This window comes from Melanerpes formicivorus, unplaced genomic scaffold (genome assembly GCF_026170545.1).
Source record: "Melanerpes formicivorus ecotype bairdi unplaced genomic scaffold, bMelFor1.0.p_v2 SCAF_11, whole genome shotgun sequence".
Lineage (NCBI taxonomy): Eukaryota > Metazoa > Chordata > Aves > Piciformes > Picidae > Melanerpes > Melanerpes formicivorus.
The window spans coordinates 19661772-19673854 of record NW_027142363.1 but is presented as its reverse complement, the minus strand read 5'-3'; the positions used below and the strand labels follow the sequence as shown (position 1 = coordinate 19673854).

At 45.6% G+C, this 12083-nt stretch overlaps 1 protein-coding gene across 8 annotated transcripts in view; it reads right to left on the bottom strand.

Moving 5' to 3' along the window:
- CNKSR2 (connector enhancer of kinase suppressor of Ras 2) overlaps positions 1-12083 on the bottom strand; it is a 246863-nt gene that overhangs the window by 69041 nt on the left and 165739 nt on the right. For 6 of the 8 annotated variants that reach the window (XM_068144771.1, XM_068144774.1, XM_068144772.1 and 3 more), the window contains 2 exons: positions 9419-9508; positions 6488-6702 (listed from right to left, as the gene is read on the bottom strand). In XM_068144771.1, the coding sequence (XP_068000872.1) occupies positions 6488-6702; positions 9419-9508 (305 nt within the window). The remainder of the gene's footprint in view (positions 1-6487; positions 6703-9418; positions 9509-12083) is intronic. The other 2 variants (XM_068144773.1, XM_068144776.1) reach the window with 1 other exon arrangement.

Genomic DNA, 12083 nt, shown 5'->3' with positions numbered 1-12083 from the left:
TTTAATGATATATCTAAACTAAGCAAAATACCAAAGAAACATTTTATGTGTACATACATATATACACATACGCACATATGTATCATAGAATCATAGCATGGTCTGGGTTGGAAAGGACCTCCATAGGTCATCCAGTCCAACCCCCTCTGCAGTCAACAGAGGCATCCTCCACTAGATCAGGTTGCCCAGAGTCCTGTCCAGCCTCAACTTGAATATCTCCAGGAATGGGGCCACAAGCATCTCCCTGGGCAACCTCTTCCACTGTTCCATGACTCTGAAAGTAAAGAACTTGTTCCTAACATTAAATCCCCTCTCAGTCTTCTATTTGGAATGTGCTACCCAGGGAGGTGGTGGAGTCACTGTCCCTGGAGGTGTTCAAGAGGGGACTGGATGTGGCACTTGGTGCCATGGTTTAGTAGTCATGAGGTCTTGGGTGACAGGTTGGACTTGATGATCTTTGAGGTCTTTTCCAACCTTATTGATTCTATGATTCTATTCTATGATTCTAACCCTCCCTTGGACTCTCTCCAGCAGCTCCCTGTCCCTCCTGAACTGGGGAGCCCAGAACTGCATGCAATATTCCAGGTGAGGTCTCAGCAGAGCAGAGTAGAGGGGGAGGAGAACCTCCCTGGATCTGCTGGACACACTCCTCTCAATGCACCCCAGGACCCCATTGGCCTTCTTGGCCACCAGGGCACATTGCTGTCCCATGCAGAACTTGCTGCCCACCAGCACTCCCAGGTCCTTCTCCCCAGGGCTGCTCTCCAGCAGATCACCTCCCAACCTGTACTGCTGCAGTTCATTATTCCTTGCAAGGTAGGAAAATAACTCTGGAGGTCCCTTCCAACCCCTTTCATCCTGTGATTCCAGGATAAAAACTACATCACTTGCTGGCATTCAGTAAAATTGCCTCCAAGCGTAAGAGGAAACAGCACTTCTCAGAGGATGGGGGGAAATAACATTAGGTCCTTTTAATTCTGTGCTGCTCTGGTGACCTCATGGGTACAAAGCAGCTTACAAAATTAGTTTTACACTTAATTCTGAAATCAAAATTCTGTGGTGTTAAAAAGGATGTTGTAAAGGGGAGACCTTATCACCCTCTGCAACTACCTGAAAGGACAATGTAGAGAGGCAAGTGCTGGTCTCTTCTCACAGGGAATAAGGGACAGAACAAGCAGGAATGGCCTCAAGCTGCAGCTGGGTAGGTTTAGACTGGACATTAGGAATATTTTTTTTCACAGTAAGAGTAGTCAGGCATTGGCACAGGCTGCCAAGGGAGGTGGTGGAGTCACCACTCCTGCATGTGTTTAAAGGTGGTTTAGATGTGGTGCTTGGGAATATGGTTTAGGGGTGAACTTTGTAGAGCAGGGTCAGTGGTTGGAGTCAATGATCCCAGGGGTCTTTTCCAACCTGAATGCTTCTTTGATTCTCTGATTCTGTATTATCCACATGGGTCAATCTGAAAGCAAAGGGATATACTTGAGAAATGCTCTAAAAGCAGTGATCTGTCTATGTGAGAAACAGGAGAGGTTTTTCCCTCCACAGCACTGCAGCAGAGATGGATTGGCTGACTCAGAGACCAGGTGCTAAGCAACAAGCACATCTTTCCAACAAACCAGAAGCATCTAACAAAACAGATTCTGCTCAGGAGCTGCACTGCTTCCAAGAGCCGTTTTCCACCCAGGTGAATCCACACAATCTCTCACACCTGTGTCAGCAGCAAGCTTGAGGGGCGGCTGCTGCGGTCTAAGTGGGGCAGAGGAATGGGGCAGAGGCTCCTGTGGAGTCAGAACCACTGCTTTGTAAAGAAAATAAGTCACTTGGTCAGGAACAGTTGTGCTGCTTGACAAAGCTATCTGATAAACCTTCCTCTGAAGTGGGTGTCTCTGCTTTGATTCAAGCAACATTTTCACCACTCAGTAGCAAATTTCACGATGCATGCCAGACAGTGGTCCTTGGTTCACTACTTTCACAGGCCTCATATCACCTCCCTTTTCCTTGAGCTGAAAGGATCATAGAATCACAGAATCAACCAGGTTGCAAAAGACCTCAGAGAACATCAAGTCCAACCTATTACCTAACACCTAATACCTCATGACAACTAAACCATGGCTCCAAGTGCCACATCCAAGCCTTCATTGAACACCCCCAGGGACAGCGATTCCACCACCTCCCTGGGCAGCACATTCCAATGGCCAGCCTCTCTTTCTGGGAAGAACTTTCTCTTCACCTCCAGCCTAAACCTCTCCTGACACAGCTTGAGACTGTGTCCTCTTGTTCTGCTGCTGGTTGCCTGGGAGAAGAGACCAACCCCCACATGGCTACAACCTCCCTTCAGGTAGCTGTAGACAGCAAAAAGGTCTCCCCTGAGCCTCCTCTTCTCCAGGCTAAGCAACCCCAGCTCCCTCAGCCTCTCCTCACAAGGCTGTGCTCCAGACCCCTCCCCAGCTTTGTTGCCCTTCTCTGGACACCTTCCAGCAGCTCAACATCTTTCCTAAACTGAGGAGCCCAGAACTGGACACAGGACTCAAGGTGTGGTCTAACCAGTGCTGAGCACAGGGCACAATGACTTCCCTGCTCCTGCTGGCCACACTATTGCTGATTCAGGCCAGGATGCCATTGGCCTTCTTGGCCACCTGGGCACACTGCAGGCTCATGTTCATCCTACTGTCAACCAGTACTCCCAGGTCCCTCTCTGCCTGGCTGCTCTCCAGCCACTCTGACCCCAGCCTGTAGCACTGCATGGGGCTGCTGTGGCCAAAGTGCAGCACCTGGCACTTGGACTTCTTAAAATGCCATCCTGTTGGACTCTGCCCATCTGTCCAGCCTGGCAAGGTCCCTCTGCAAAGCCCTCCTACAGAGAGAAGCCAGTTGAGAAGTCAAGACCTACACCTAAGTTCTCATTAATGTGACACTCCTCCCAATACAGCAGTGAAAACTCAGGCTGAGTCCCCTCTGTGCCATGCCTGACTTGCTTCTCTCCTACAATATGTTGCACTTAGTCCCTTCTTTATCACAGGGCAACAACCAGGGGACTAAATGCTAATTCTGCACTAAAACAAAACGAAAAACCTCCCAACTTTGCTGCACCACTACAGGTACCAACAATGTTAATACCTACAAAGGCAAAAGTCTTAAATCAGGGAATAAAAGCAGGATACAACTAGGAATGATTAATTAATATAGATAACAGGGGGAAAGGAAGAAGAGGGATGTGAAAGGAAATTAGGAAATGTTCTGAGCTGGGTGATTTATTAGTTCATAGATCTACATCTTTGGACAATGTAAAATTCTACTTTCAGAGCATTATATCATATGCAGTGAGGAATAAATCTAGACTGTCAGAGCTGGGCTAAATGACCTTTACAGTAACTTTCTCATTTTAAAAGGGTTCCCCAGCTTCACCATGGAGAGAAATTGTAAGAGGCCAATTTTTTTCCCCTCATGGCCGGATGCAAAAGAAAGTAATAGTTAAACACAAATTTTTTTCCACAACCCCCTCCAGTTGTGCTTCATGATGGCTCACAAACCAATCTTCCTTCATCTCTGGAGCATTTTGCTTTGCTGCAATAGTTAACTCTGGATTCTATGGGCAGGGACTGGCTTGAGAGCAGCCCTGAAGAAAAGGACCTGGGGGTGCTGGGGGATGAGAAGCTCAACAGGAGCCAGCAGTGAGCACTTGCAGCCCAGAAAACCAACCAGAGCCTGGGCTGCAGCAAGAGAAGTGTGGCCAGCAGGGCCAGGGAGGGGATTCTGCCCCTCTGCTCTACTCTGCTGAGACCACACCTGGAGCACTATGTCCAGGTCTGGAGCCTCTATTACAAGAAAGATCAGGAGATGCTGGAAGGTGTCCAGAGAAGGGTCACAAGGATGAGCAGAGGGCTGGAACTACTCTCCTATGGAGAGAGCTGGTGTTGTTCAGTCTAGAGAGGAGAAGGCTCTGAGGAGACCTAATTGTGGCCTTCCAGTATCTGAAGGAGGATACAAGAAAGCTGGGGAGGGACTTTTGAGGGTGTCAGGGAGTGACAGGACTGGGGGGGATGGAGCAAAACTAGAAATAGGAAGATTGAGACTAGATGTTAGGAAGAAGTTCCCCATGAGGGTGGTGAGAGACTGGCACAGGTTGCCCAGGGAGGTGGTGGAAGCCTCATGCCTGGAGGCTTTTGCAGCCAGGCTGGATGTAGCTCTGATCTAGTGTGAGGTGTCCCTGCCCATGGCAGGGGGTTGGAACTGGATGATCCTGACAATTATATGATTCTATGCTTCTTGTGATCAGTCCAGAATTTGCATCTGCTGGCATTTTCCAAACCAACCAGGCACTTCTGAATTACCATGGAAATGATTTTAACTCCATCCACTTTGTTTAGAGGTGGAAAAAAACCAAACATGCCATTTTTATTGTAGTTTAATTCAGAAAGGCAGTTTTGTTGTGATCAAAGATTTTTCTTTTGTACAGAATCATAGAATTGTCAGGGTTGGAAGAGACCTCAAGAATCATCCAGTTCCAACCCCCTGCCATGGGCAGGGACACTTCACACTATCTGCATCAGTTTGCTCAGAGCCACATCCAGCCTGGCCTTCAAAACCTCCAGGCATGAGGCTTCTACTGTTTCACCACAGACCTTAGCTTTCTGGAGCTTCAGTGCTCCATGCTATGGATTTGGGAGTCACAGGGGCCCAACTTGAGGGCCCAGAGCCTTTGTTTTGTGGTGTTTCACACTTGATGTTTCTTCAGAGACAGAGATTATTCAGCAAGCTTACTCAAGCTGCATGTTGCAACTTAGCTAACCATACACAATGTTAGACATTAAGGAACAGGGAATGCAAGAGACAAATGATGAGACTGGGAATGGCAGTGTGGCAAATCAGTGGTTTGGAAAAGTGAGGTTACAGAAAGAAGGAAACCCCAAACCCCAGTAATAAACATTCTCCCACTCCAGTCTCGGGCTCAAATTGGTTAAATATTTAACTAGAGAGGCTGTGAACAGGAATAGAAAGGTTCTGTTACTTTTCTAACCAGCTGCTGGAAATTTATGTCCTGTTCTGGCTTACATGCTTTAGGAAGGATGCTTGGGAGGCTTCAGGATTAAATACAAGGGCTTGAAAGAGTAATGAGAATGATGGAAGGATGAAAGGGCATGGAAACCAGCCCAGGAGGCTCATTCCATGCCTGTTAAGCAAGAGAAGGCTGCAAAGTGATTTGATTATAAAATGTACAGCCCTCTATTCCTAGAATCATAGAATGGCTCAGGTTGGAAGGGATCTTAGGGATGATCTACCCTAACCTCCCCACTAGGAGCAGGGACACCTCTCAACCAGACTCAGCTGCTCAAGGCCTCATCCAACCTGGTCTTGAACACCTTCAGGATTAAATACAAGGGTTTGAAAGAACAATGAGAATGATGACAGGGTGAAAGGATAGGGAAGTACACCAATGAAAACCACCCCAGGAGGCTCATGCCATATCTGTTAAGCAAAAGAAGGCTACAAAGTGATTTGATTATAAAATGTACTGTCCTCTATTCATAGAATGGCTTAGGTTGGAAGGGACCTTAGAGATCCTCTACTCCAACCTCCCCTCCATGCTTTTAAGGATCTTTAAGATGCCATTTGAGCATGAAGTATGTTTTTATTGTCCTATCTGTTATATACAGTTTAATAAAACTCTACTGCACTCAGAGATGAGTTCCATGTGGTGTTTTTTTTCCCTGTACTCCTCTGTTCTTTATCTGCTCCCTGCACTGCTTAGTGGAGACGTTATGAGAAGTTCTGTGCAATTTATTACAAAACCTCTGCCTCTGCTGTGTGGCAAAGACATATAGCCCTATCTGCACACTAGATTAGGGGTTTGTGAGCCCCCTCTACTCTGCCCTGGTGAGGCAACATCTGGAATATTGTGTCCAGTTCTGGGCCCCTTAGGTCAGGAAGGACTTCAGGGAACTACTTGAGAGAGTCCAGCACAGAGCCACAAAGAGTGGAACATCTTCCTGCTGAGGAAAGGCTGAGGGAACTGAGGGCTCTTTAGCTTGGAGAGAAGGAGCCTGAAGGCTGACCTCATTCGTACTGATAAAGATGTGCAGGGCAGTCTCAGGAGGACAGAGCCAGGCTCTGCTCAGAGATTTCCAAGGATTCCACATTTGTAACAGCAAAATAATGAATTCTAAAATACTTCTCTGAGATCTAGTCACTGTCCCAAGAATAGGAACCAGTGCAACAGCAGCAGTCCCACTACCACTATTAAAAAGAGACTGTCTGGCTGGCTGCCCAGGGAGGTGGTGGAGTCACCATCCTGGAGGTGTTTAAAAAGAGCCTGGATGAGGCACTCGGTGCCACGGCTTAGTTGATTGGATGGTGTTGGGTGATAGGTTGGACTTGATGAGCTCAAAGGTCTTTTCTAACCTGGTTAATTCTGTGTGATTCTGTAATTCTGTGATTCTCACCACAAGCACAGAACAACAACTTCTGTTAATGTAATTTTTTTACTCACATGATACAAAGCAGTTTCTGGTCCAGGGGTGCCCATGACATCTTGTCTCAACGAGTCCATTTGTAAACTAGGCAACAGTGAGTAATGACTTGGACTACTGCTCTTGTCTCCCTTCTTCTTGGACTTCTTCCCAGTGTCCTTTTTGCTGTTCCTTTGGAACATGTAATCTTCTTGACCTATTTTCTCATTGCTCATGTAGCGCAGCAATGAATTTTCTGTGGAGAGAAACAGAAAGCAAGGCCTCAGTGTGGATTCTTGGACCTCTCTCCTCATGCTGCTTCCAAAATGCACAGCATCCTTGCTAACTGCTACTGTCCATTTCAGCTCTTCAAGACTTATTTTAGTAAACAAACCCATTCACTCCTTTGGTCTGGAGAGGAAGAAAAACCCATGATTTTTGCACTTTTCTGGGGCCTTTTGCCTTGTAGCTCTCAAAAGCTGAGCAATGATACATTTATGATCATATCTGTAATCTCTTTTCTATTTTATCAATGAGACCTTAATGAATGCAAATGAATGTGGTGTCACACATTTCAAAGTCATTTCTTTGGAGTATTTGAAATTAATCATCATCTAGGGCTACAAGGATGATTAGGGGACTGGAGCACTGCCTGGTGAGGAGAGGCTGAGGGACCTGGGGCGGTTTAGTCTGGAGAAGAGAAGACTGAGAGGGGATTTAATCAATGTTTATAAATATCTGAGGGCTGGGGGTGAAGAGGTAGGGGACAGGCTCTGCTCAGTTGCACCCTGTGATAGGACAAGGAGCAATGGATGTAAGCTGCAGCATAGGAGGTTCCACCTCAACACAAGGGGGAACTTCTTTACTGTAAGCGTCACAGAGCACTGGAACAGGCTGCCCAGAGAGGTTGTCAAGTCTCCCTCTCTGGAGACTTTCAAGGCCTGTCTGGATGTGTTCCTCTGTGACCTGATCTAGATTGTATGGTCCTGCTCTGGCAGCGGGGTTGGAATCAATGATCTCTTTGTGCCCCTTCCAACCCCTGACATCCTGTGATCCTGTGAGGTCATCCATACTTCCCCTGAGTCCTCTTCCAGCTTGTAGCTGAGGGACATCCTGAGCCAGAAGCAATGGAATGGATGCTACGTAATCTCAGCAGATAAACTTGTCTGGTCTTTCCTTATATTAATGTGAACTTTAAGTATCCAGAACTTTCTGTCACAAGGCGTTCCTTAGCTTGAACCCAAACTGCACAAGGAGACAGTTCTTCTTCCTTTTAACCAGCACTCAATAAAAGATCAGCTTCAATAGTGGAAGAGCTTGCCCAGGGAGGTAGTTGAAGCCCCACCCTTGGAGCTATTCAAAGTCAGGCTGGACAAGGCTCTGAGCAGCCTGAGCTGCTGACTGTAGGGGGGTTGGACTAAATGACCATTGGAAGTCCCTCCCAAGCCAAACCATTCTATTGATTCAGTGAGTTCATGTCTCTTGGGTCTTCTGTTGGAAAACAACCAGAGTCAGGCATATCTCCTTACTTCATTCCATACAAGATTTTATAAGCCTTTTCCTGACTAATTCCTCCCAAATTGCCCTGGCCAGCCTACTGAACTGACCATAGGTTGGGAACCACTACATACATCTGAACCTGATCTAGACTGAGGTGTCCCTGCCCATGGCAGTGGGGTCGAAACTGGATGATCCTTGAGGTCCCTTCCAACCCTGACAATTCCATGATTCTATGGCCTGATCATTTTTGTTGTGTCCTAAACCTTCTTCAATCCTTCCATATTTTTCTCAATGACATGAAGAGACTGGAACCACACACACCACACACACGAAGCATGAGCAAGAACTCACACAGCAACATCAGAATACTTCTTCAATTAGTCCCGATCTCTTTTCCTAGCAATTGCTAATGGCATGGGGCTTTTTTTTTTTCCATCTCTACTGAACATTTAGTTAGTGTTTTTTTAATGCAAGATCTATCATTCTTCCCCATGAGGGTGGTGAGACACTGGAACAGGTTGCCCAGGGAGGTGGTGGAAGCCTCATCCCTGGAGGTTTTTGCTGCCAGGCTGAATGTGGCTGTGAGCAACCTGCTGTAGTGTGAGGAGTCCCTGCCCCTGGCAGGGGGGTTGGAACCAGATGATCCTTGAGGTCCCTTCCAACCCTAACAATTCTATGATTCTATGATTACTGTAACATCTTGTTCCTGGGCAATAGTAGCCAGCTCAGAGGTCAGCATTTTGTTTGTGAGCTTCCAGATCTGAGCCTCTCAAATCAGCATTTGGAAGATCTTATCCTCATTGATGTTTGAGGTGAATCTCATGCTGCTCTAGAATGTTTTTCCATCCAAAATGAACTCGTGGAGATAAAGAAATGTAATGTATAATTCTCATTTAAGCATAACAATGTTTATCAGCAATCATCATGAATTTGTCCTCTAGTGGTGTAAAATAAAGGGCCGGTTTCAAAATGGGACTGAGTAATACAGCTGAATCAATAAAATGCCAGTGTAAAAGAGAAGCCAAACTGCAGTCATGACTTTGTAGTCATGGTTTTCTTCTGCCTGACTGAGCAATTTCCTCAGTCCTAACAGAGGCTCTGCAAAAAACCCACAATATTAAATGTGCATAATAAAAGAACCCAAAATAGGTTCACCAAAAAAAATAAAGATATATATCTAAGCAAGCAGCAAAATGAGGATCAATGAAATGCCAAAATATAAAAGTGAAGCCAAACTGCAGGGCTTTGCAGGCATGGTTTGCTTTTGCCTGACTGAGCAATTTCCTCAGTCCTAACAGAGGCTCTGCAAAAAAACCCCAATATTAAATGTGCATAATAAAAGAACCCAAACCAGGTTCACAAAAAAAAATATTATATATCTAAGCAAGCAGCAAAATGAGACTAAAATATATAGCTTCAAGCATGATTAAAGCCATAATGCCTTGTACAAGATGTTTGTTCAGATCACTTACCTCTCCTACTCTCTCTTTTTATTTTATTGGGATCTTCATAATCCCCCACCCAGTTATATTCTACTGGCATAGAAATAGGCCTCAGTTTCCCTGGAAACAGAGGAAAAAATTGAGATCATGCACTAGAAGGCAGCATTAAACTAACATCCTTTAGAAGAGAGAACAAATGATGTGCTAAGCCAGGGTTCTACAGGGCTGCTTCGGGAAGAGAATTCAGCATGGCCTCTGAACAAGAGGTTAAGGTAAGAGTTCTGCTTTCTTCAGCAGACAAGAAGTAGCTAAGCATTTAGAAAATAAATCCCTTGCCCTACAAAATCATGACTGGACTGATGTTTCTGACTGACAAACACACTCAAATTACTTTGGTTTTCACCAAGCAGTATCGGGCTTATTACTCTGGAAGGCCCTGGCACACACATGCAGAGAAGTGTTTCCAAGCTTGGGGGAGCTGTTGGTAACAGAAACTTCTCCACATCACCAAAGTTACCTCCAAGGACAGCATCTTTGCTGGTGGTCTTAAAAGATTCATCAGTGGCAGGGAGTAAGAAAAGAAGCATAAAAGCTCTGCAAGGAATTTCTTCTGTAGCACTGCATCCAGAAAACCCATGGAAATACAGCACTACTGGCAAATGCACTCTGATTTCAGGCAGCAAGAGGCAAAAAGGCTGAAGATTATTAAATCTTTTTTAGATTTTCATTTGGAAGATGCTGAATTGATTTTTAAAACAGCTGCAAACCCTGATGTCTGCTAAAGGATTCCCCAAATATAGTATAAGTAGGCTGTGCAACTCAGTGGGGTTACTTAAAGTGGTCTGCAGTTCTCAGCAGGTTAAATAGCTGTATTGGGGGGGAAAAAAAGTCATAATTCCTCAAATACTGCCTCCAGTTCTGGTGTCCCCAGCATAAGAGGGACACAGAACTGTTGGAGTGAGTCCAGAGGAGGGCCACAAAGATGATCAATGGCTGAAGCACCTCTGCTGTGAGGATAGGCTGAGGGAGCTGGGGGTGTTCAGCCTGGAGAAGAGAAGACTCTGGGGGGACCTTCGAGCTGCCTTCCAATATTTGAAGGGATCCTACAGGAAGGCTGCAGGAGGACTTTTCATAAGGATGTCTAGTGACAGGACAAGGAGGAATGGTTTGAAGCTGAGGGAAAGTAGGTTTAGACTGGATCTTAAGATGTTCTTCAGTGTGAAGGTGGTGAGTCTCTGGAATAGACTGCCCAGGGAGGTTGTGGATGCCTCCTGCCTGAGGATGTTCAAGGCCAGGTTGGATGAGGCCTTGAGCAGCTGAGTCTAGTTGAGAGACTGGGCATGGTGGGGAGGTTGGAGTAGGTGATCTCCAGGGTCCCTTCCAACCTGAGCTATTCTATGCTTCAATGACAGCGTAGCACAGCAAGCGGCACAATCTCTGTCAGATTGAAACCAAAACATTTCCACAAGGTCAGCCTCCACTCTTTTTTGAATCAATCCACTGGTCATAAACCCAAAGAGCAGGAAAATAATTTGATCTAAAAAGCAGTAGAGCTTAAAGTAAAAAAAAAAAAAAAGAAAAAAAGGAGAACTGTTCTTAATTATTTTAGTACAAACCCAGAAATAAAGGTCATCAGTCTTATTCCACATTTTTTGTGGTTAACTCCATGATACCATGAAAAAGAAAGATGGGTTTATGAGGAAAACGTTAGGAAAAACTTCTTTACTGAAAGAGTGGTGAGGGGTTGGAACAGGCTGCCCAGGGAGGTGGTGGAGTTGCCATCCCTGGAGGTGTTCAGGAAGCTGTAGATGTGGTGCTTCAGGACATGGGTTAGTGGTGATGGTAGTTGGGTTATGATTGGACTCAGTGATCTTAAAGGTCATTTCCAGCCTTAGTCATAGAATCACAGAATCAATCAGGTTGGAAAAGACCTCAGAGATCATCAAGCACAACACATTACCTAACACCTCCTGACAACTAAACCATGGCTTCAAGTCCCATATCCAAGCCTTTTATGAACACCTCCAGTGATGGTGACTCCACCACCTCCCTGGGCAGCACATTCCAATGGCCAACTACTCTTGCTGGGAAGATCTTTCTCCTCACCTCGAGCCTAAACTTCCCCTGGCACAGCTTGAGACTGTGTCCTCTTGTTCTGTTGCTGGTTGCCTGGGAGAAGAGACCAACCCCCACCTGGCTACAACCTCCTTTCAGGTAGTTGCTGAGATGATTCTATGGTTGTAAAACAAATACACAAACACATCAACCTGGTCTGCCTGGTGAATATGGCTCTAGTCCATGGGAAATTTGCCAGCACTACCCAGGCAGCAGTATAATAGAAAGTTGTAGTTGTGTTTGTATTTACAAAACTGACACAGAAGGTCTATGCTCTGTGCAGCTCACAGGGTCAGGTTACCAATTCATCTTTGCTCAGGAAATCAAACATACATATTAAATGTTTCATTTATCATTTCTTTTAGTATTTATGGAGTCATATTAAGTCTGATTGAAGCTGGTGAGGCTTTAGAGCACTCAGCTAAGAAGCTATTCCCTCACTGAGGCTGCAACCAGCTTATGTTTACTTGATGAGGGCCTAGGGAAAAGCCAGGGAAGGGACTTTTTACAAGGGCTTGTAGTGATAGGATGAGATGGAATGGATTGAAGCTTGAGAAGGGCAGATTTAGCCTGGAGATTA